The sequence below is a fragment of the Siniperca chuatsi genome, linkage group LG23, assembly GCF_020085105.1.
Source record: "Siniperca chuatsi isolate FFG_IHB_CAS linkage group LG23, ASM2008510v1, whole genome shotgun sequence".
Lineage (NCBI taxonomy): Eukaryota > Metazoa > Chordata > Actinopteri > Centrarchiformes > Sinipercidae > Siniperca > Siniperca chuatsi.
Genome location: NC_058064.1, coordinates 18,793,690 through 18,820,322, shown reverse-complemented (window position 1 = coordinate 18,820,322; position 26,633 = coordinate 18,793,690). Strand labels below are relative to the sequence as shown.

At 39.6% G+C, this 26,633-nt stretch overlaps 1 protein-coding gene across 9 annotated transcripts in view; it reads right to left on the bottom strand.

Moving 5' to 3' along the window:
- osbpl8 (oxysterol binding protein-like 8) overlaps positions 1–26,633 on the bottom strand; it is a 100,197-nt gene that overhangs the window by 33,017 nt on the left and 40,547 nt on the right. For 4 of the 9 annotated variants that reach the window (XM_044186973.1, XM_044186971.1, XM_044186970.1 and 1 more), the window contains 2 exons: positions 13,977–14,013; positions 12,034–12,204 (listed from right to left, as the gene is read on the bottom strand). In XM_044186973.1, coding sequence (XP_044042908.1) covers positions 12,034–12,204; positions 13,977–14,013 — 208 coding nt within the window. Of the gene's footprint in view, positions 1–941; positions 1,325–12,033; positions 12,205–13,976; positions 14,014–26,633 lie in introns of those variants that run through there. The other 5 variants (XM_044186976.1, XM_044186977.1, XM_044186972.1 and 2 more) reach the window with 4 other exon arrangements.

Here is a 26,633-nt window from a genome sequence, read left to right as displayed (position 1 = left end):
TAAGGAAGTTAGCCTACTTGCTAGCTTACACTTTCCGAGAAAACAAACTTAACAGTACCCAAATGTTGGATGTTGTAGTGGAACAGATGTCTTAAATCACGGTTGATGGCAATGATATGTGGGCTTGTTAGATGTCACTCAACATCTGCCAAGAGAAACTCGCACCCAGAGCTTGGAGCTTAGACACTGTTTCCACAAACATGTCCAAAATGATTTTATCCTCTTTTGAAAAATGGAAAATTCTGCATAATAGCTGCAGTATCATTGTAGTTTATAATTTCTTGCACAAAAAGTGAGGAGAATTCAAATTTAAATTTGACTTGAAATTATTATTTCACAGTTACTTCCTTGTGTGTTTTTCTGAAATGATTACATTGTGTTTGTAAATATAGAATACCTACAGTAAGAGAAAGTTGACCATCGACTGTGTTCATGGTGGTAATCCTTTCATATGTACATTTTTTAGGTTCCTTTCTCTCTGCAAACATGAACATTGTGATTTTTGTTGCAGAAACTTAGGAGCAGTGAAATATGTTAGTCATACCAGCCAACCTCATCCAGACCCAGTCTGAATCCATTCAGTGAAACCCAAGACGGAGCAGACAAGAATCAGTTGAGTCCAAACAAGCTTACAGTATATAGATCACAAGAACTGTGTTAATTTTCAGTTAGAAAGAGTAATCTAATGCAAGCTATGGACAGTCAACAGCGCATCTGAACAAAACTTAGTCGCCACAGCAGAGAACTATTTGACATACCTTCTTCACAACCCATCAGTCCAAACACTTTAAACAAGTAACCGAGGTCTGCTCACTTTTTACATCCACTACTAGAGATACTAGTCAGTCACGACGTAAAACTACAGGGTCTACTAATGGGCCAGCAACACTTCCCAGTATGGAGGTCCACAAAATACCATCTTCACACCATCATACACCCACCTGGCAGTGAGATGGGTGACAGCTCGTTATAGCCCCCAAAGGAGGCATTACGGATGAGTTTGCGTCCGTCCGGGTGTGGCGGTCGAAGCGACGCTGTCCCGCCGCACGTGGAGAAACGGCGACGACTCAGCAGGCCCTCCTCCTTCATCATGGGGCCGGCAGGAGCTCCCTCGGTGCGTGGGAGGAGCGGGTGGGGGAGTGGTAAGGGAACTCAAGGGTAGAAGGTCGAGGGGGGTCGGGAAACAGTCCGATCCGTCCCACGCAGCTAGTGAGCCAAGCGAATAAACCAACAAATACACACACACACACAGAAGCTCAGACAACAGGCATTGAACCAGTGCAGTATGCTGCTTTCCTCTACGCTTCCTTCAGCCGACTGCTCCCTTCCTCCCTCACACACACTCTTGGTCTCTGCTCTGTGAGTGTACATGTAAGCAGCAGCCTGTAAGTACTTAATAACGAATAAGCTGAGCCCCTCCTACTCCCTCTCCTCTGGATGGGTAGGAGAGCTGCATCTTTGCTTGAAAATAGCCCTTATGTTCCACATCTCATCTTTGTCTTCTGCTCAATCTCTCACTACATATTTAATTCATGATTTTAGATTCAAAGGGACACTTCACCACTTTTCAACCATATTTTAATGGATTAGTAATGGATTGGGGTGGCATGTCTATGATGTCTACGATACCTGTTAATATTTTCTAAATATTGCTCCAGGCGAATTTAGTTTCATCATTCACTCTTATGGCTTCAGTGGATGATGGAAAAATAGGAAGGATTTGGCTAAGATAAATGTCTTTATCTTCTCTCACAGCAGCTGTGCAAATTGAAAACCATATTTTGGACAAGAACAAACTCCAAATTTTCACATATAAAAATGTTCCTAAACATAACCATAACGCTTGTCAGTGTCTAAAAAGATTTGTTTGAGCCACAGACCACAGATGAGTAAATGCAACAAGCACAGGCATAAGCTCAAGCTGCTACTGATATCCCTGCCTTCCAGCTAGTGGCTAACACAGCCAGGTAGCAGCTAGTGTGGCTGTCAAATGGACTGCCCAACTGGCAGCATGAGTGCTTTTGGGCTTTTGATCAGATCACATGGTCTTCATCAGCAGATGGAGTTTGCCCAGCTGTCATGGATTTGTAGATCAACCATGTTGGCTTACAAGCTGAGATTCAAATTAATTCTTGACCTTGGAAACAGCAGTTGAGAAAGCTGTAATATGATCGACAGCTCCAAAACAGCTACAAAATGGAAGCTGTGGTAAAATGGTTTTCTCTGGGGCTACCTGGTTGTTTTGTACACTATTCTTTGCTAAAAGATATAAGATTCAGTAAGTTAGAACACTGAGCTTAACAAGTTGTTGAACCAGATCCAAAATGGAACTTTCTATCAGACCCCAACCCAATCCTACACTGTTTATATCTATCCAACTGTATAGTATTTGCTAATGATATACCTAACAGCTTAGGTAGGTACTAATAATAGCTAGTTAGCAGGGTCAATGTGAGAACACTGACAAACATTGCTTTGCCTAACATTTTGTGTTGCAAATGTAGCTGTTTGACTGTTGTGTGTGATAAAGACACAGGTGATGCCTACTGTGTTTGTAACTTTATCAGGCAAGCTGCCAGGCTTGCTTTCTGTAGGTGGACAAGCTTCCAACCTGGCAAACAGTAATTTCCCAGGTGGCATGCAATGTATAATGTAGTGTAGTGTAATGTAGGCACTGTGGCTTAAGCTTAGTCTCCATCAGTGTGAGAGGCTCCTAAGAGGTTGTTGTGTTAATGGCCTACATTGACCACAAGTTGTTAATGAATATCCACATTAATAGCTGTGAAATGTCCCTTTAAGTACCTGTATGTACATACAATTCAATTTTATTTATATAGCGCCAATTCATAACAGAAGTTATCTCACTGCGCTTTTCCTATAGAGCAGGTCTAGACCATACTCTTTATAATATTAATTAGGGACCCAACAAATACATACATGTACATGCTCTCCCTCTTTCTAATCAGACTATTATCTTGTCTCCATCACTCAATTAATACAGCTAGTAAAGTGTGACTGCTATGCATCTGACAGCACACACACAAGCACATACAGTCACAAAACATAAGCTCTACTGAGGACAGAAGGAAGCACTCAGTCACACCAGAGCTCAGTTGACCCTACTATATTCCCCAGATGGGAACCAAGAAAATCCGATGCTTTCAATCACAGGCTACTTATCAGACCAACAAACAACTACAGGAACGTTGATCAATCAAAATTTTAATTGAATCCTATACATCTAAATATTGTCATATTTCCTCTTTACTATATTTAGCTTTTACCATCTAGTGAGTCAGAATTCAGATTCACATAAAGTGTCAGATGGAAAAGGCTCCAGTGTAGTGGTGGTGTACACTGACTGTAAATTGCTTTGTCGGCAGACATCTGTGACGCACTTAGCACACTTGTTTCCTAGAAATGTTATCTCAGTGGTGCATATCAGGCTGTATTCTCAGGAATAAATGTGGCTTAGACAGACGAAAGGCTGATATGTTTGGATATTTTTCAGATCCTTCAGATCTTTCAGATTCTTTAGAAATTGCATTCTTTTGCATGCTGTAAATAGGCATGTTATGTAGTTTTGGATTTTAAAAACGGAAAACTTGTTTATTTGCTATGCTAAAGGTCATAAAAGATAATTAAGTTAATCAGAATGGTTCATACTAAGAGACAACATAGTGGGCCTTGAAAAAGGATTCTGCAAGGGCACCAGTGGTTACTGTATCTCTGCAGAAATGAATAGGCTTGGCATGGTGCCTCATCTTTGCAACCCAATCTGTGAGGCACATTGTCTGTTGCTGATCCTTCCACAGTCCACTGGCATCTTCATCTTCCTTTTGGCTGACCTGTTCTATTTTACGCTTTCACTTCAGCCCTTCAAAAAACTTACAGCCTTCTGCTGACATCATACCAAACCTTGCTACCAACTGTCCATGGAGACATTTCATCCAAGATAGCTTGGAGAGGTAAACGGTGTAATCCCCTCCAAAACAACTCTCCCTGAGCTAAGTGATGAATCTCAAAAACTGATAAATCTGCAGCTTTGCCTGACTCAAATGTGCTTTAATTAACACAGGTAATTAGGATGTTCTGGATGTATAATTCAGATCCCAGACCTAATTAACCTACTTGCAGAGGAAAAGTCCATTTCTGCTGGTCCAATGGCATTTGTGAGGCACTTAAGAAACATTTGCTAAGTATAGTCATCATCTGGGTCATTTTTCAAGTTATTTCCAGTAAAGCAAGGACTGACTCTTGTTAATGAGTACTGATTCTGGCAAATCCTAACCTCACCACATTCACTGACTGAACAAATAGAGCTAATCCATAGTAAAGCATGGCATTAAGCCACTGTAAACAGTCAGTCCGCTTTCAATCTGTCTTTCATTCCTACCTTTTGTCTTTCTACGAACAGTCCTACTTTTGTAATAACTTTGGTTATCCTCTGATTTCACATCTAGCACCATCATCAGGTCAAAATTAATTGATCCAATACTTTGCTTTCTGACCAAATACCTGTAAAATTAATGACTTTCCCATCAGCAGCACTTTTTGTTTAGTGCTAATTAGCAAATGTTAGCACGCTACCAAGCTAAGCAAAGATGGTGAGCACGTTAGCACGTTGATTTTAGCATTTAGCTTAAAGCATTGCAGTGCCCAAGTGGATCCTCACAGAGCCGCTAGTACAGCTTATTTATCCAGTAAGCTTGCTACCTAAATAAATTACAGCAAATTTACTCTGACAAAAACAATGCTTTCTGAGCGGATAATCAAACAAAGTTTTGTTATTTTCAGCTGATATCAGCAAGAAACCTGTTCATCATGACAACCTTGATGGGAACACTTAGGTCAGAACCACCAGAGGGCAATAATCTTTCTTTGTAGTCATTTATAAACTATATAGTGAATAAAATAAATATATGAATAAAAGAAAAATCTGTTTTTAACAGAACAGTGAAGCTCAAAGAAACTGCCTTAAAAGTCACGTCAGGCAAAAAAACATGACTACGCTGCAGACAAACTATGACACAGTAACCCACGGGCAGCAGTATATCTGACACCATGCAGTGCAAGTGATACATAAACTGCAGACAGCAGGTCACATGACATCTAGTCTAACATAAAGGCTACAAGGAGACCCAGTAAGATTGGGATGAGCTTTGTAACAAAGAGGCTTTTTGAACACTGGCCTACAGGCATCTTCAGCTGTATTCCTCTCCTCCTAGTCTCAGTGTAAGAACAGTCAGACACTATGAAGAATAGAAGAATCAATGGTCTTTGTTTCTGTCTACATGACAACTTTGGTGAGTAAAAGCCATTTTATGTTGGCGTGATCTTCGTTCTATCCTCATGAGAGCCACCTCACGCAGACAATGCACACATACAAAAGCACAATACAGAGAGATGTCGAGCTGTTGCTCTAGCTGAAACACTAATAAGCACTACCCTTGTCAACTGGTACTACTTCATACTGTACCTTGCTTTCCTTCAGGCTAAAACTTAAAGAAAAGTGTCCCACGGTCAAGTGTTGACAGGACTCTAATCGCCCAAATCATTCTACAAACCCTCCTGCTTTAGATCCAGGTTGTGTCAGTCCAGGCAAGCCTTCGGCCGTCCGAACAGAGCTCAGGCCCCAAGGCCGAGATATTCTCCATCATCTTCGTCCTGTCCTCCTTTACTTCCACAGACTCTTTTCTATCTACAGTACATATCTCCGCTGTCAAGTCTTGTCCCTCTTTGCGCTCAGGCCTCCTGGGACTCATCCGGATTGGCAGTGGCTGAGGGTGCAGATAAGACCTGCCCCCTCCATGTTGTTAACCCCGTCTGACGGAGCATAATCCCTGCGGCTGAGCTTAAATCCATGCTGACCTCACCTGCTCTCTCGCTCTTGCACTCCCTTGTTTTCCATCTCTCCGTTCAACTCACTTCCCTTCACTTTACAGTATATATTTTTCATCTCCCTGTCTTCTCTTCATTTCTTTGTTTTTAATCTCTTTCGCATTTCTCTCACTATCTTACCCTCTTCATTACGTCACTCTCCCCCTGCATCCTTCTCATTCTCCGCCTCTCTCTCACTCTCAAGTACAGGCAGGCTTTCTGGAAAGAGGACGGCAAGTGAGCGAAAGGCGGTTAAAGCGAGAGTGGCTTCAAAGCCGACTGAAGAAGCCTTGTCAAACAACCTCCTGGGTTTATTTTTGTTCTCAGTGAGTCAAAGAAAAGAAGGCTCACTTGACAGCCAGACCACGGGACACCAGAGTTTGTCTGTACATATGTGATGATGCAACAAAACAGATTAAACTAAACAATCCAAACAACACTCCAGCTGCATTATGAAAGCAGTCTGAATCATAAACTTATAATATACAACTTTTTACTATAAATGAGTAAGAGTTTTGGTACTCTTTATTAGAGGACTGCATTCTGGATTTTTGAGGCTAATTATATTTGAATGATATTTAAGAGAAAAGGTCTGATAATGATCGGCCATAATTCTTTTTCTTTCCAATAAGAAGCCCTACAATTTAGTTATTAAAGATTTGTGACCGACATATGTAGCGAGAGTTGAAATATAAACTTTGCTCTGCTCTCTGGTGGACAAATGTCTTGTTACTTATCAGGCGATATGTACACCGATATCTCTGAGTACAATATATCTGTGATAAGTTCACATCTGTCGATAATATTGGCCTAGCCGATATATACGGCATCACAGAAGAGTAATTTAACCTTTACCAGGTTTGTGTAGGTTTGGGCCTTTATGTGTGGAGTTTCCATGTTTGTCCCATGCCTACATGGGTTTTCTCTGGTATCTTATTATTTCCAACCTTTGGCTGCAATTGAATTTATTTAATGTCTGTACATGTGAAACCAGGTTTTATTTGTTTAGGAAACCCAATTATCATAACATTGTGATTCGCAAGTAAAACACAACTGGAGATCATTACATGCAGAAACCTGCTAATGGTGATGTCAGGTCCTTCTTTGGAGAGGGTAGAGGGAGAATAATGACCAATCCCCATGTAAACAAGAGTTTCACAGAGTGATTGCTTACTAAATATAGCAAATTGGTCAATCAGAGGCGAGGCACTTCACTGCTGGGGTACAATCAAATGTAATTATGTAATTGTGTTCCAACTTAGAAATCATGCTTGTTGTTTACTGAGCAGCATCGATTTAAACAATTAGATATGAAAAATAACTATCTTTATAACTGATCTTCACATCTTTGTTATGAACTTTCACACTCCTACACTCTTCTTGCCAATTCAGAAATAACTATGTCACTGCAACAATTATCACCTTGTCTGTACTTCTTAGCAACAAATAAAACTAAACCTCACATCACAGTCATTTATAACTGAAGCCTTCAAACTAAGAAAAGAATTACTGGATCTTTAAACACTGGTCAAGAAAAACACATCAAGGCATGGACTGTCATCACTTTGACGCAAGACCAAGGGCTAGTTGAAGTAAAATCAGTTGCCATGGATACCCATTTTGGGCTGCCAGGAATTGAGGGTCAGAAAAAAAGCGTTCATGCTCTCTTACTGACTCCTGCTTCACAGATGCAGTTATAGTTAGATGGTGGTGTTGCTGGACAGACAATAGCCACTTATGCTTGTAGGTTTGCTGCTGCTGTGTCATGCTTACAGAACACGCTCTCAGGATACTATTTGCAAAGGAATAAAGCCTTTTTTTCATTTTATTATACTAATATGATTCAGCTGGACAAAACAGTGTGCAGGACAGATGCACAAAGGCAATCTTCGACTACTATGTGTGTGAACAGTGCATGAAGACATGTCATTCTTTTATAAATATACATAAACATAAATAACTACACACACACAGTCAGAAGTCTGGTACACCATATGCCCAAAAGCTGGACAGCAGTTAAGCAAAACGAGGTTTTATAGAAGCTATCACACACACAGACATGTGCACATGCTCACACACACACACACACACACACACACACACACACACACACTCACACACATCAGAGTCAAACAGAATAATATATATGTTGTGTGGAAGTCAAAAAAGAGGGATGTGCATTTACAGTATTTCCATGTTATGCTTACTCCCTCTTGTGGTAGGAAGTAGGCTTACAGCCCTTTTAAAAGAGTGGGAAAAACACTGAGCTATCTCAGCTATGTATTAATACTAATGGATTTAACTTGTTGTGACAATAAGTCATGGAATACTAGAGCTACCCATATGTGAGCCAAAAGTTTAGCAACCAAATGTAAAAGCCAACAATCGAGTATTGATGAGTCACATGTGTGCAAAACTGCAAGATTGATCAAATCCAGCTACAAAGACATGCTCTCACAGCTTCACATCCATCTTTCACATGTGACCTGTGATACTGGCAGATTATGAAACTGGTGGAAACTGGTGAGAGTCCCTCTATCTGGATCAAAACTACCAGCCAACAGCAGGCCAAACACTGTTAATCTAATCTACTTGGTTGAAATTAAAAAAAACAAACAGCTGGTGAGTTTTGAAGCTTCTATAGCTAGTGCAAAATAAGCGTGTTGCCATGCCATCACAAGAATCTATTTTCTATCTTTAAAAAAAAAATCCCCATTCTTGCCGTGCTGTCATAAAACAAATCCAAACTACATGAGTCTTCAAACAGAACAGATGCTGAGAAGCTGTGCATCAAAATGTTGCAGTTCACTAACCACAGCAGAGAATCCACAAGAGGGGGCTGTAACACAGGAAAAAGGTAGAAGCAGTGTGAGGGGTGATGTAAGACCCTAACCAAATCTACCCTTGGAACTTATTTCTCGACAGTTACACAGATCCTCTATTTGATTTGTTCCTAATCTGTGGTCTAGGGATCTCCGGTAGCATGACTATTATTAGATCACAATGAGTGGCAATAAAACAAAATTAGACAATTTCCAACTATACAGTCAGATTGTGAGGACCTCTTGAAATGATAAGAGCTCAAAGGTTGAGAGTAACAGGTTTTTATAGAGAAACCAAGAGTCTGAGGATTAGGCAGCTAAGCTGGTCTGGTTTTGACTTGTGAGGAAAGGTAAGGCAAGTGTATTTGTATAGCACATTTCATACACAAAGGCAATTCAAAGGGCTTTACATAATGCATTAAAAACCTAAAAAAGAAAATAAAAACAGCATAAAAACATTAAAATGCATATTAAAAGAATGGAAACCTCTGTAAAGGAATACTCACAGCAGCTATAATAAACCTGGGGTTAGAATCCCCCACTAGGTCTTGGGCTGTCACAGAGTGATTTACTGCATATAAAAAATTCAATATTGCAGAATTACAAAAGCAGCACAAAAAGAGAGGATATAAACCTGAGCATCCTGCTGGTTTATGGCTGTGCATCAGTAGACAGGCAGGCTGAGAATCACTCATCACTCATCAAGTGAGTATGAGTCATTGTTTCTCCACCAGGAGTGTCTGGGTAAGGTATGGCTAAACGTAACCTCGACCTCTGTCCTGAGGCTAGAAATGTCCAATGTCACCAGTACACTTTTAATTGTCTTAAAGTGTTATCTTAAATCTAGGAAATCATAAACCAAAGAAAAGAAAAACAAAGGAAGCAGGATTATAAGAGTTGAGAGGCAGTAAACTCACGACTGACCCAGAGGACGCACCCTATTTTTTACCGGACAATGCTACATTGCGAACAACAAATATGTGTTGACATCATAGAAATAAATTAAAGAAACCTCACTGTCAAAAAACTGGTGTAATTTATTATCAGGCTGCAGTCTCTCACCTGCTCTGTGTGTCGGGGCTGAGCACACACACACACACACACACACACACACACACACACACACACACACACACACACACGACGCACACACACGCATGCACACGCACACACACACACACACACAGTCAGAACAGGAGAGAGGCGGGTGAGATTACTCGAGCTGACGACATCTACGCTCATTACTGTAAGTAAGAGCAATAAAACCTTAGTGAGTAAAAAGCCAATACTTTTTCAATACACCTGTTCAACAAGCATAAACTTACTGCTGGCTGAGTCAAACCAGCTCCTCCTCCCTCTGCCAGGTAACTTACCTGCAGTGAATCACAGCAGCAGCAGAGGGAGGAGGACAGAGGACTGGAGGAAGGACTGATACTGACTGATGTCTGCGTTCTTCATTCTTTCTAAACTTCACTCAGTATTTTGAGGTCAGGAATATGATTTATTTTATTGACATTTTAGATTTGTTTCCAGTGAAATATTATTGAGCTTATATAGTGACTTTGCTGTTGTAAACATTACTGTTGCTGCTCTAGAAACAACATTTAGTTATATTTGAAATATTAAATTCTAATACTTTTCGGATTTTTTTCTTTTTTTAAAGAATATATTTTTAAAAAAGCAAGTATTTAGTAATGAAAAAGAACTGATAAGAGTATCGATAAGAGTAGTAGTATCGATACTTTAATGATACCCATCCTTAAACACGAGTTTAACACTACAATTTGTCAAAAAACACACATTTTATTGGAGACCCACTCAAATGACCACCTGTGGGTCCAGGGGACTCACTACACTGAAAACCTATCAACATCACTGGATATATGTAGGTCTGTTTAGAGTTCAGTAATGCATATAGTATAAGTGTGTGTTTGGGTCTTTACATCTTCAGCATGTGGCTAGTGTTCTGTTCCTAGTGTTATCTGAAGCTTCATACCTTCAGTGAGCAGGTGGGAGTTTAGCAGCTTGCCCATGTTTAGCGAGATACGTGGCTGCTGCTGCTAATCTGATGCAGTCTGTGACCTTTCTGTTGCGAGACAGCTGCTCTGACCATTCAGCAAGCAATTAATATTCATGTGTTTTATCAGGACAATTGCTGCAGAGGAACTGGAGTTCTGCCTTCAGCCTCATCACACAGAACTAGAATTACCAGAAAATGTGAAGGGATTCCTAAAAATCAGATCATTGGAGATCACCAGGAAATGCAATCCCATGCAACTCTGTGATGTGAGAAATTTCCAGATAAGGGAGGGATTACACTCTCTGAATTGCTCATAGACTTTTAAAGCAGTTCTATAACTTTTGCTAAACAGGGGCAACTGTGGCAGCTAGTGGCAATTATGAGATAATGTAGAAGTAGCACAAGAAGAGAAGAGTCATAAAGTCACCTAACTGACTCTGTAATGTCAGTTAACCAGCTTGCTAACATTAGCCACCATAAGCTACTGGTCACACCAGACCAAGACTGTAACAACAAAACCCGCTGACTGCACTGAACTGAGCTAGAGTGTGTTTTATTATTTATGAGCTTAACTTTTCATTTGTAAGAGGACGAATGTGTTATTTGTTATTTCAATTAACACAGAGAAAGACAGGCAAAATAGAACCTATTGATATTATTTTGTGAGTTAGAAAAGAATTTCTGTTAAAAAGTGAAACTAAGCGCAGCAGAGTGTTGAGTATTGTTCGACTAAGTTATTGTATGTAGAAGAAATGCTGTGGATATGTATATTATGCTCAATTTACCATGACGGGTAAACATGGAGGAAGTACTGAGTTTGCATAAACAGCAAATTAACAAGGCAAATCAAAGCAAATGAGAAAACAAGGACTAAACTATGGTAAAATATACTTACAAAACAGGGAAATTAGCAATACAGGTCGTGCTGTAATGATAATTAAGAGCCGTTTCTTTGTAGTTGAAGAAAATAAAGACCCTGGCCACTATTTGTGAATTCATAGTAGTTGTTCTTGACATAATGCTTTGTTTTTTGTTTTAAATATGCTATTTCAATCTTTCTGAATCTGAATGTGGTGTGAGTGCAGGTCATAAAATGTAGGGTTTAAAGGTAATTCATTTATTTTATTAGTTCAAGTCCTGTCTGAAAAGGGTGTAAACTGTGAGTATATTTTCATCTATAAATAATCCATGGAGCTCAATTTAATACTGTACAAACCAAAACTGAGCTACAATACAAGTTAAAGTCTGATATTTTTTAAACCTTGCCTACTTGCAGTAAACTGTGGAGTGCAAAAGAAGCCTGTATCTTACCGTGGCTGTAGCTGACCCCCGGGCTGAGGGTGGAGGGGGTGGCGACGTGCTCCCTGTTGGGCGTTTGGAGGCCTGCCTCCTTCTCCCTCTCCTTGTCCCGCTCCTTCACCTGGCGCTGGCTCATCCTGCCTGGGGTCAGAAGGATGGTGTCATCACCACACACTACGGCAGCTACAGACAGAAAGAAAGAAAGAGGGAGCCAGGGAAATGACACAGAAGGGAGGTGAGAGATGAAAAGGTAGGACATGAGAGGAAAGATCAGACATGTTGCCATCTTACTTCATATCAGAGAACATCTACAGACAGCCCCCTTGTGGAGCATCTGCTAGGTGCAGCTTTTTGTTTCATAACACATTTTGATAACTTATATAACATTTGTTTTCATCCATGTCTTATGATTGGAAAAAGTGGTGTTTCATGAGTGCTGATAATCTCAATATGTGTGCTTGTCCCTTACCACTCCACCTTGTTTACCTAGTGCTAATGAAGCAAGCAGGCGTGTTATTCCTAGGCAATGGGAGCACATTGGTTGGCAGAGGACCAAAATAAATGTATGAAATTAAAACACAAGTTTTATCTTTGTTAAACAAAACACTCCCTGATTTTGTTATACAGTAGCTCCTAGTAGCACTCCTTATAAAACTCAACTGAGCTGAGATGAGATTTTGGAATTATTTTTGACATTCTGAACTTCTTGGGTTTATCAAATTGAGAAAATTAGGTGTAGGCAGAACATTAAAAGTTTCTCACATGTGAAGCAGTTTGGAGCCTGTCCTGTGAAGTTTTCGTTTCTTGGGCTGGCAGTTAATTGGTTACTGTGACAATAAATATACTAAAGATCAGTCTCACATAGCTTGAAACTGATCTTTAGTATATTTATATTTCACAGTACCAATTAACTAAATTAAAAATTACTAGACATCCAGTTATCAATATACTTGATACATTCTGATAGTGTGTCAATAGGGCTCAGATCATCGGGGGACAAGGAAATATATAGTGTATCATGAACATAATTATGGTAGCACACATTGTGTTTCTTAATAAACTGGCCAAGAGGCAGCAAGCTCAAATTAAATAATAATGGGCCTAAAATGGACCGCTGTGGAACACCATATGAAACAAAATTTATTTTGGAGCTAAAATTCCTACGAGAAACACTAAAATCACCAACACATATGGTAACAAAAATACTATATAATCCAGATGATAATCCAGTGATGTCAGTGCCTGTCTATCAAATCAGACAGCAGTTTGTGTTCAGCAGTTGAGTTGTTGTGGGACTGTTAATGCAGCTGTGTACACGTATGTGTGCACTTGTGGGTAGACAAGAGGACAGTGGTCGAGAAAGAACCATGGAGACAGAAACACACATGTAGCCACATGTCCTGTATATGGTGACACGCAAAATACACCGCTAAGTCACACATGTCAGAGTAGAGTTTAAAGGTTTGAATCTCCAGAACAGCAGTGAGAAATCTGGTGGTAAAATCACTCAAAAGAAGAAACTAGGCATTTTTTAAGGAGGCAGCAGGCAGTGCTACAGACAACTTGAAAAACCTGAAAGTACAAAGAAAGCCCCCAGAGAAATTAGTGTCAAAGAGACTGTATGCAAATTTTGCTCCATGACAAACTGCAGTTAATGATTTATTAATGAGGGTGGACCTTTGCTGGATACAGTAATGCGCTGGCAGAGCAACTGAAGTAACTATTAGGAACCTAAGGAGGGTTTAAGTACACAATACCATTGAAAAATAAACACATTTAAAAGAACATTTATCATAAGAAATTGGGTGCATTCCTATTAGCTTTTTGCCCTACTTGAAACACACACACACACACACACTCCCTTATCTTCTAGCTACCCCTAAATACCAGCCCTGGCCCTTCCCCTGACTGTGAGCACTGCCCTTAGCCCTTCCTCTGAAAGGTCACTGGCTTACCGGAGGTGGCATGGTGCTCTCTCAACTCTGCATGGTGCTATCAGGGGAAAAGGGTGTAGACAGAAAAAGAAAAGTACAAGATGGAGAAAAAAAGTGATAGTAGAGGAACACAGAGAGAAACAGGAACAGATATTGAGAGGGATTGAAGAAGTGTGTCAGAGATTTAGGATAAAGATTAAAGCAGGGGAAGGAGGGGCGTCCACCAAGTGTTGTTGACCAGATGTTGGTAGTGGTAGGTTTGCGTGCAGCAGGATGGGCGATAGTGGCAGCATCAGCAACAGCAGCATCAGTGGGAGAAGCCGCATCCACACAGGACGACAAACAACAAAAAAAAAAAAAGAGGAGACAAGAGACAGAAAACAAAAGAAAAAACAGACATTAGTTTAACCAAAATATTAATGGAGGACATAACTTGACACATAACTGGCAACATATCAGGGCAATGGCAGGGATAAGATGGGGGATTGGGTAATACATGAGGATTGAATGAAATGGCATTACCACATTACACACACACACACTTTTGTACTAGTTCATAAGAACAAATGCTTGTATTTCGACTGATTACATCCACCCATAATAACTAAAGCAACACTGAAATATCTTTGCTGTAACGGTTAGATGTAAGATGAAAAAAAAGAAGGGATCAAAAGTTATTACAATTCATCCTGAGGGGGGCATGAATATGTGTACAAAATTCCAAGCTATTCAATAGTTGAGACATTTCACTCAAAACCACAAATATTAACTTCATGGTGGCACTAGAGGAAAAGTCAGGGGATCACAAAAGTCATTAGGATACATCATCTGGGAACCATGAATGTCTGCAGAACATTTTGTGGCAATCCATCTGATAGAGATATTTCACAGGATAAGCTAAAACTTTGATCTGCTGGTGACGTAAAAGAAAAGTCAGGGGATCACAAAAGTCATTATAGGAATCATCCTCTCAGCACCATCAGTGTTTGTACCAAATTTTATGGCAGTCCATCCAATAGTTGTCAAGGTATTTAACTAAAAAACCAAAAAATGTTAGCTTCATGGTGGCACTAGTCTGGGGTTGTTGAGATATTTCAGTCTGGACCAAAGTGGTGGACCAACCGACTGTGATCCAAGCTAGTGTGCATAAAAATCAATTGTCAATATAGTTGCAGATTCCTTTTGTGTCACTTGACAAATCAATTAATCTACACACTGTTTAGGCTCTACTTTAATTATGACCAATTAATAAATTGAGTAATTTAGAAAAGCAACATAAATTAGTTTAATTTGTCTTTAAATTGTGAATTAATAATTGAATTATTAATGTGTTTATATTTCATCTCACAATACATTTGCCTCCTTCTTTAACATTTACTGTATCAATTTTGTTGACGTTGGATGTCCATTATTATAAGTTCATTATTATAGGTATTAAAAGTATACATTGTACAAATGTATAAACCTCTTTAATTCAAAGGGGTGTGTGCACAGTGCCACCTAAAAATGTATTAAGTCCAACCCACAGAGCAGCAATAGACTCTCACTGGCCAGATGTTGAGCTCTGGTCCCATACACAATTCCCTCCACATGTTCCTGTGCACAGCTAGCCAAAAACCAGGCTCCAATCATGTTTGCTCACTATGGCTATCCTCTGTCCTGCAAGCAACACATCAGCAGCAGTTAAGCAGTAACCACACTGGTTCGGTTCAGTCACATTCACAGTCATCTCTCAGACACTTTTCCTCATCTCTCAACATTTGGCTCTCAAAGGTTTACGTGGAACTGCCCATTTAACAGGATCCTAATTAACACATGATGGCAATCCGTTTGGCTGCAGCGGATAGCGTGGTAAACTGACGTCACAGTCAGACCTGGAATGACGCCGGATTGCCCTAATCCCCAGTCAGACGAAACACAACCAACCACAGGCAGCTCAGTAAGGAGAAAGACAAAGAAAACAATGCCACTTATTGGATATTGCTCAGTCGATCAGGAAGGGGAAATCAAATCGCTAAGTTCTGATTGGTTAGAAAGCTTAGAGCCCCTGTCTGAGAGGATAGACAACACTAAGAGCTGCTTACAACAATAAAGCAAACGGATTAGAAAACTTTTACTGAACGTCAGAGGTCAATTTAAAAAGAATTTGTGGAGTGGCATCAACAGAGTGGTTTTCTAATTTAATCTTGGCTCAGCATTGTCTCGCAGTGGGAAAGCACAGTTACACTTTGGCCACTCCCTCTGGGTTGCAAAACACTGACCTTCAGTCACAGGGGCATGGAGGTTAGAGGAGTTTGTGACTGGAAGGCTGGGATGATTCCTAGATGGTTCCCCCTAAATAGTCCAATTCAAATGAACAATCTTCTGTTTTTCCATCATCGTACAGGATGTCTTCAATCATGTTCTCTTTTTGGTTCAAAAAGAGACAAAGTCACGGCAACTGTCATCTTTTCGTTTTCTAGACTGGCAGACTGACGTGTGAACCCGGCGTGGATGCTCTTTATAAAAGCCTCACCTGATGATTAGTGCTGATTAATTATGTAGATGAGTGTGGGGGGTGGGGAGGAGAGTGACAGAGAGACAAAGTGAATGCCATGAATAATCTCAAAGTGTCACTAAGAAAAAATATAAATTGTGTGACAGGCAGCCTGAGAAGAGTTTTATTGGTAGACACAGTTAGATCACTACATGTGGCAGGCCTATATTAGCATTTGAAAAGCTTGCTTGAGTATAAGTCGACAATCAAACAGTGGAGGCTGGTGGGTGACTCAACTGTAGGGGTGGAGGGGTAGATCTAAATGCATGACAGACCAATTAAAGGCATCCTTTCTGTCTTAAGTTTGACTCATTCAAAACTTGAAGACATGTCCAGGAAAAATAGTTTATTTTATGTTTTGTAAAACCTATGCGTACTTTAAGTACAGTTCCTTTGATGTTTCTTTCTTTTCAAACAAAGTTTTTGCGCACAGAAACTAACTGAACGAATAAAAAGGTGGATACATATGTGATTACAGTGAATACAATAGCAAATATAGTAATTACAATAAATAAACGAGGATGAAAGGAAAATGAATGAATGAATGAATGAACATGCAGCTGGGGTTGACTTCAGGATACATTTTAGTACCTGCTTGAGAATGTCATTCCATATGTCATCAGAGAGTGGCCTATGTCTTGCACCTAAGCTGCTTTTAATTTGTTAAAGGGGAACATTTCAGGCCTGATATTAAGTCATAAGAACTGGTACTGATCCTTTGCTTAACGGATTGAAGGCAAGCACCAGGACGATAAAATTGCCGTCAGCTGCCTCGGGAAAGCAGGATATTTGAGACAGCACAAAGTGTTTGATCTGTAAATGTAAAGAAGAGGGCCTTCGGCAGGTTACCTCCCAGACAGCTGATCGAATGAGGCAAAGCTGTCATCTATGAACAGGCCTTTTTTGAGCCAGTTCTGGTCTTACATCTTTCATGAACGGGATATAAAGGTGGTTAGATGCAATGGGGCTTGTAAGAGAAGAAAGTTGGAACCCCCTAGTTTTGAATTCAGTATTTGGTCAAATACCATGTGAAAAATAAGGTGAGCTGATTCAGAAGGCTACAACTGTTATTTCAATCTGTGATATATATATATATATATATATATTGAATCAACATTTAGGTAAATATAAGAATCAGATCAGACTTGGTATCATCAGATACTCTATATTAAATGGACTCACTTATCGGGGGCCAAAAAACTTAATTGGGGTGTTTTATTAATTTCAAGTTGATTTAAGTTAAAACTTCTAGTTTTCATTTTCTCTCCCATTTCAGAACTTATAAACATGAGCTCTTCTAGTGACCTGAAATGATGAGTTGAACTAATGTACTTCTGAGAGTTCTCTAAACTCATCAAATGAAGTTTCCTAAAGAAACATATTAGCATATGTCCCATGTATAAGCATACACTGTTACCTTCCTTCTCGTAGTTTGAAGTAAATATACATCATGGAAACTTGCTGTCTTTTAATACAAATCAAGCTAAGTCACAACTGTTTCCTCTGACAGTCATGAAAACAATGCTAACCATGCTGAAGGGTAGAGTTCAGTTCAATCCCTATGCCAATACACTTCGAATTGAACAAATGTACTGAGAGCAGCCTCCCATATTGTCTACACTAACTCTGGTACAAAGGTGGCTCCAACAGGAGCAGCCAAAGCTGTGAGCAAGGTCTTTGAGCTGAATGAAGAACTGACTCTTCAAACTGACTGTAACTGGAAAACAAATCTAAATGTAATGTTGCTGGTGTAACTAAACAGTTGTTGACTGAACTTCTCAAGTTCAGTGAACTTGCATATGTATTTTAGTTGAACCAGCTTGCAATGTTTTACATTTCAGAATTAAATATATAATTTTTTAAATTGGTTTAAATGCAGGAAAATGAGACATTGAGACATTCATTCACTTGCATTTAGAGGGTGATCTAAATGATATATTGAACCTCATATATTATATCTACATTTTATTCACCAACTTTACATTGAAATGTTAAAATAATATCACCTCAGTATTCACAGTCATTTTAAAAGGCTCTTTCAAAGCTGTACTGTGTGACTGCAGGTCTGGTTACAGACACTGGGAGAGATGACAGCTGACAATCGTGTTGTTTGTTTTAACAAAATCCAGATGAATTTCCATTTCCAGTCCCAAAAACCAACCCTTGTGAGCTGCCCCATTCAGCCACATTCTTTTGTTAGACTGCAGTTGGACTTTGAGTATCTACAGGTAGTGTGAGCCAGTTTTCATTTAAGTGTAAACCAAACAGCAGATTAAGATAAACCGGAGGATTTGAGCAATCACTGACACCAGGATGTTAGTGAACATGATCACAGATATACATGTATGATTGTCGGACTCAGAAGTGGTATCAACAACTGAAAATACAGAAAAGGAAGGTATTGCTGCAACAGAGGACTGTGAGCAACCCTTAGCCTGCTGTGTTTGATTAGGGTTAAGTGAGATGATATGACTCAGAGCAAATAGACTCACAATGATGGCTCACACATTTAGATCCCAAAGTAGTCTGTTCTACCATGAAAGACAAAACATACTAGATATGTAATTTAAAGCCCAGAATTCTACCTTGACTGCTGATGTATTCATATAAGTTTGCAATTATTGCATACCTCTCCACCTCAGAACGGGTCAGTGTCACAGCATTTTTATTCATATTTTGTTCGACTTTGTGAGAGTGAGTCAATCACCTCAAGGTGTAGTGTGGTTGTCCAGTTCCACTTCAGGGGGAAAACAAAAAAGCTGTATTTAGGACAAGGTGACATCTTGCTGTCTGAGTTTGGGGGGATTTTTGTCTGCCTTTTATGTGGCTTTCAGACCAAAGCCAGGAGCCTGCTGTGTCGATTAGATGACATACAAGGACAGTGGAGGAGATGCTATGAAATATTTCAAGTTCTCTCTGAAGCAGAGACATAAAGCAAAAGCAGAGAGGGGAGTAATGGTGTAAAGCCATCTGTTTTATTTGTTCCCATTTCAAGAGAAGCTGATTTTGTGGGACACTTGGGAGGTTTTATATATATTTTTTATTTTACCTGCACAAATAGCAAATTTGCCTCTGCTTTTATCATCATATTTTATAACCATTTTGTTCCTGCTTTACTTCTCTTTGTCATCTTGCAAATCATTGGTGACGTAGTGACTGCTCGCAGGGCTACTTAATGAACAACTGTAGCTGACGAGCTAACCACTAACATGCTAGCCAGCTGGGAACATGCTAGCCAGCAGGGAACACGCTAGCGCTGGTCAGTCACTATAACTCCCCAAGCTTCTTTCTATTTTCGTTGTACTGTGCTGTGTACCTACCCCTGGCATGTTGTTCTCAGGATTCTTCAGACTTTTAGAGTTTTAATGAAGAGGGGGAAAAGGCTGTCTGAGCTAACAAGTGTGCTAACTCTAAAAAAAACATTCTTTACTGTGGAGCAGTTGATTCTCTGACAGACGAGGTTAGGTTCTGTATATGAGAACATTAATATAGCAGAAAACAACTATTTGCTATGTAAAGATATAGTGGAGTAATGGCGTCCTGAGCAGAGAATGACGTCACGTTCATTCCTATACTGAAACATATGCTGTAACAGAAATTACCCCCATCTCCTCCAAAGCTTCCAAAGCTCTACAGGAAATGCTGGCTTAAACACAGGCTGCTCTCTCTGCCCCTGACACGATGAAGTGTGCTTACGCAGGATAAAATGCCATGACATATTACATAATATTTAAACATCACTCGCAGCAGATTTCTGACCCAGTTTCTTTTTAGTAGCAGGGAAAGAAGAGATAACAACAGCTTTTTTCCCTTTTTTCTATATCTGAAGGGCACCTTTTGCCATTTATTCAGCTTATAATCAAAACACATTGTTATGAAGACAAAACCTAAATACTGGTCTAATGGAATGGACTGTCTTGTGTGTGCAAGCTACAAAATCTGAAAAATGCAGCTTCTAACAAATCCTCCCTCCGAGTCTGTGTATAAGTTGTTGTAGAGGTCATGACATTTTTTCATGGAAAAAGATCAAATACTAAGGAGACTAAGAAAAGATAAAGGAAAGTATATAGAAAAAGCCTCAAAGACTGCAGTGCAACAGCACATTCTTAGAAATCCAGTGACTGTGTGGTTACAAACATTATCATTTTATTAGTTTATCTATTTGTTTTAGTTATGTAGGAAAGTTAAATTAAAACATGATTCACCATGTTTTAATAGCTACTCTCTGGAGTTACTCTTCATACTCTTCATACTATATGGTTGCTGCAAATACAGATGGGTAAAAAACAGACAAAGTGCCTTAGCAAGGTGTTGTTCCACGATCCTCCAGAACAGCGTCAGTGTTCCTTGTCATAAATTCTCCAAGTCTCTGAACTCTACTGGAGGGATAACCAACATTCTTTCAAAAGATTCAAAATTCCCTTTGGTGTTTTGATGATGGTGGTGGAGAGAGCTGTCTAACAAGATGCTCCAAAATCTCCCATAGATGATCTCAAACTGGGTTGAGATCTGGTAACTGTGAAAGCCTATAATTCACATCAGCCCCAGTATGGAAGCATCTTCCACCTCTCTGCATCTTTTAAAGCTTTTCAGGCCAAGTTGCAAATGTAAGTCAAATATTCACTGACTTTTTAGCTCTGTTTTGCTCTCCACCAACTCCTCAGAAATATATCTGACTCTTGAGCTAAATGCTCCACTATGTTCACCGGTTAGTTGCTAACTTTGTCTGTCTGCTGCTTTGTGCTGGGCAGGTAGTGTACAGTGGGCTTATCTGAGCTTTGTAGCTGAAAACACCTGCCTGCTGCATCTGAAAACAACACTGATGAGATGCTGACAGTGAACCAAAACAGTAAAGTTGCAGGCTGGAAAACCAAACCAATGAGCTGAAAGACACTAAAATGATCCGTATAACTGAGGGGAACTGCAGTGTCGTGTGATAATTCTCTCTGGATTCCTCATTTGATCCATTGTTAATGTAAAAATATTGAATAGAGTAGCTTTAAATGAAAAAGTAAATTTGTCTACAGTCAATAAGTGACAATTTATTGTAGCTACTGTAATATGTGAAGATATTCATCTTTAATATTCAGTGTCATATTATTCTATGTCCCACTCTTTGTTGCAGGATGACCCAATTCCCAACCAGAGATCAATGAAAGACATTACTCAGTGTCTCTCAAAAATGCCTTTGAACTCCTCAAAGTTCAATTGTTGGACAACAATGTTGATTAATTGCTCAACATGTAAAATGGTAACTTGCTACTGTATTGTTATTGAGGTTGTGCCCTGCGAGTGAATGAACAGCCATTTAGGTTAATAGGAAAGTCTCCCGCCTACCACACACTATAATGAAGTTTCTCACAACAGCTGTTGTGACACTGGATTAATCAGCTGTGTTTAAAAAGCCTAGCTAAGAGCTTTGTTATTTCGGAAGCTAATTACTGGGATTTATCTGTTGCAATGTTTATATGTATGGTATATTAGCAGCAGTAACAAAAGTAAATCAATCTACAGTGTTGGGACTATTTCCAAGAGCTTGAATGTTTGTTCATAATCTGAACATGTCCCTCATAAAAATGTGCACACTTCCTGGCAATTCTAATCAGTCAAATAAAAATACCTGGAATTTGTATTCTCTGCCAAACCCCACTACAAATAAACTGAAAACAACTTTTGTAGTTTCCAGGAAAACCACAGCAAATGAAGGTATCTTGTTTCATTCTCTGTGCCTGGTCTGTGCCTGCCTTAATTAAGCAACCTAAAACAAGTGGTCTTGTAGGGATGTCCTGATTAAGAGTTTTTGCCCCAGATGCTGATCTTTTAAGTGGCGATCAACTTTACTGAAAAGACTAGAGAGGTAGAATCATCATCAGAATCACGAGAGAACGTGAAACCTAGTCAGCCTCATTTCTTGCATGAAGATAAGCACTAACTGTAAACTCCTGACATCAAAACAAGGCAGATAGGAGCTTCAGCTGGTTACAGCAAAGCAATAGGGAGGCATTCATAGTCATCTTCAGGGTTCTGGGAAAGCATAAGAGTAGCCTAAAGCACACGCTAAAAATTGACCTGAGTTCAGGTAACAACCAGTTAAAAGCTAATGTTTCTATGGTAACAGCAATGTTTCTGATTAGTGAAAACTCGCTAAAGTTCTTCTGACCCCAAGAATAAAACATGATTATTCTTAGAACTGACATCAAATCGAATGATGGCCTCTACACAAACATACACTGTATTTTATATAGTCTACAGTATACAATCTGATTGCTAGGACTGGAAACATTAAAAAAAACAAAAAAAAACATTTTTTACAAAGTATTGTAAACTGTCAGGTACTGAAAGATTATTTTCTTTTTTGACTGATTTAAACCAGAATTGTGGTCATTTTAAACTCTATTTAGTCTTAGTTTTTGTACAGCTGGCTGTGTTAAGACAAAATCTGACACTGACATAGTTGGTCTTGTTTTGTTCAAATGAAAAGAATTTTGTAGAGAAACAGTTTCAGAAAAAAATACCCATCCCAAATGGTGACTCACTGAAAGTTTACGTCTCCATTCAAACAAGCTGATATTCTGTATGCCAACAAAAAATTTGACACTGAACCTTAGATTTTTTAAATTAGCACTTACAGTTTTACCTCCTTTAATTTCTTCAGTTTAAATGCATCAATGCAAATGATGAACAGGTACAACCAGTAGTAGGCTATTTCAGCTACTAACACTGCCTTCTTTCAGTCAAAATATGTCAAACAGGACACATTTGTAGCAATACACGAAGGTGTGTAGTGTTCAGGCATGGGCGGTGTAAAGGTGATCAGTCTAGCTTGTTCAGACTTTTTCTAGTGGCTTTATTCACTTACAGAACAGAAGTGGATATAAAGCAATCCATGCTGAAAGATCATGCAGATTATTCTACTTTAGTTAAAGCCAGACTCACACTACAGGAGTTTTAAAAGCCTTACCGACTATGAAATCGGGTTGCATCACGCACATAAGGAGAAACTTCACAGGTGTTCTAATCTCAAACATGTTCACACTACAAGATTTGAAAATAATGGCATATCACACACTATAGGATATTATTAAGATTATCAGGCCAGAGGGAGCGATGCCCCACCTCACGTGATCTTGTTATCTCACGTGACCTCATGGGGAAGCAGACGTAAATAAAAAACAGACGTAAATAAAAAATGGAGACGGAGGTGGAGCAACAACTTGCTTTGGTAACATTAAATGATTTGCATTGAGAAGAAACAAAAGCAAAAGCACGAGTCTGGGTGAGGAAATGGTTGGGGAGAAGCAGTCAACATGTCAGTTCTAATTTATGTCAACAGTAGACAGTATGCTAGCTAAAGTTAGCCTCAAGGGCTAGAATGTTTACTGTTGCTTGGCAACACAGTCAGCGTCACCGTCTCCTTATAGACTTGTCTGTCTCATTGGCTATTGTGGTCCCGCTCAGAAAGTACTGACCCAGATTTTAACTCCTAAATATCAAACATCAAACAGCTCGGGAGGTATAGGACTGGATCTGTAAACCCCTCACATTACCAGATAATCTGGGCCGAACATCGGTACCGACCAAGGTCCCAGACCAGATTTGTCCTCTGATTGTCGGGAGGGGTGAATCGGGGATAAACGGGCACAAAACCCCTGTAGTGTGAGCCCGTCTTAAGATTTAGATTTGTTGATTTGCAGTGATGAAACGTGGAAACGTTAAATGAAAATTGTTATAAAATACAATGATAAATGAATAACTTAAAACAAAATATTGAAAGTATTGATAAAAGGATAAAATGCAAAAACAACTGAGCTGGATAACTACAAAATGAACGCAGCATAGAAATGTGATTCAGTTTGCTCTGATTACATTCCATTTGCTCTGTAATTTAAAATAAAGAGTGTCACAGATTCCCCACAGTCATAGAATACAAAAAACAAATTGTATTCATTAGGAAAAACGGCGTATACAGCACATCTCATTTGTGCAATACCAAATTGTGCAGCCATTTCTACAGTGTTTGCCAAAGTGCCATGGTACTGCATTCCACCATCTCTCAAACCATCCTCCTCTGCAGCACTAGCTGACTGTGAAAACGCTGAGTCCGGCCCAGCATGCGAAGTGTCAGGGTGGCTTTATCCATCAAAGAACTGACACATCTGTCAGCACGAGGTGGGTCCATGGCCAAAGCCTGAGTTCAGGCAGGCGGGGAGCTACTTTATGAGTTGCAGATCTTGGGAGCTGCCCATATGGTGGCTGATTTACAGCTGGAGTGGAACTGCAATGTGCGCCATAAATAAAATGTCTAATCATATGGGCCCAGAGAGTCGACTCAGTTGGCCGAGACACTGTCCAAACTGAGACCTGAGCCAAGGTAGTAAACACTGGTCACTGTGAGACCCAAGGTATTCATTAATTTGAAAAGTGGGCAAAAAGGTAGGAGTTACAATCTTTAATCTATCAGAATGGGCAGCCTGTAAGTCCCTAAGGGTTTTATGCTTTCAAGTGTCTGTGTTGACTGTATAGAAAGGCAATAAGCAGAACAGCAACAGAAACAGGCAGATGCAGAGCAGGTGACGACTTACAGAGTTCACATTTCCTTCCTGAAGTGTCAGTTTGGTCAACCCAAGTGACACTGTTCAGGCCTGACTTGTCATCATCACTTCTGCACTTTTTAAACATGACTAAAGTACTGCCATTTATTCCTCTGGTAGAGCTATGTTGGGCCTAAGATTCCCAATGAACAGAAACAAAGGTGTGGGCAGAATGTGATGGATGTGCAATGGCTGCTGGAATACAATGGCAATGGTCTGACTACTACAATCCAAAAATTGGTTAAGTCTGTGTAGCTTTTCACCACTGGGCTGGGGAGCAGGTGTGGAGAACATGGTGCCATCACTGAGGATCTGAAGCAGTGTGCTGTCTGACAGTGAGTCCAAAAACGGCTCCTGTTAATTAGCCTGCTGCATTGAATGTGTGTTATAATGTCAGTCCCTATATTAGTCTGCTGCCTTGAAAATCTGAAAAGACTGATACGGGTCAAAGTCTGATAAATGTCAATGTCAAAGGGACATTAATGGATTTTGTCACACCTATTTTCTTACTTCGGTTTGGGAGATAATCATGCTCTAAGTTTTGCAACTATATTTCCTAGAATTTGGGGATTTGGGGGATGTAAACAGGAAGTAAATGTTGCCATGGAGTCAGTTAGTTAGCTGTGGACTACAACTTGAACCATGTTTATTAGCTTATATTTGTTTACATTTTGACAAACTGGCACCATTAAAAGTATTCTGAATTCACTATTAGCAGTTCCTGTTTGCAATGTACTCATGGATGTACAGACAACTATCACTGGATCACTTTGATACTGATTTTTTGACTTTGTGGTCAAGAACGATTTTATATGTTCGATATGTATAAACATCTCCACTTAAGAATTTATGGGCTACAAGAATGATCCCTCTATGAATTCTATGCAGTGAGGAAGTGTTGGTATCAGACTGATATTGGTATAGGCTATGCAGACACTCTACCCCAGTCTTCAACCTAAATTCATGATGGTGCGAACACATACAGTAGTGAGTTTCAACAGGGACGCTAAGGTACAAAAGCCTCTATAGTGGTTTTTCTTTTTGGCATTTTTTCAATAATTCTTTTCACTACATCTCATTATTTGCTTACATGGGCTCATTAAAGATCACTTAATTAAAGTATCCTTTTCTTTTTAGTATTGAAAAATACTGTCCAGAGAGCAACATGTACATTTAATTTAAACGTGTTGGGAGGTGCTGAACTACAATTAAATGTAGAGTATTTAACTTCTGCTCCAGAGACGGGTGGAGGAGGACATAAAGGAAATCTGAATCCTTGTATGGCCTGACAGGAAATCCATAAAGAGATAATTCTCAGCAGCAGGGCATATTCCGACACAAGAGCAAACAGGAACAATCCCAATGGATTTCTGTTTTTCATCATCTCTCTCCATTGCTAACATGAAACCTAAAGCTGTCACCTCACAGGCAACTGGGAAGCAAGTAGATTAAAAAAAGGATGCCCGTTGGTTTTACGATCTACAGTGGTTTGTACATTTGTGTCTTGTTCGTGTTTTAGCTTTCATGACTTCTGCTCGACCTCACACAGAC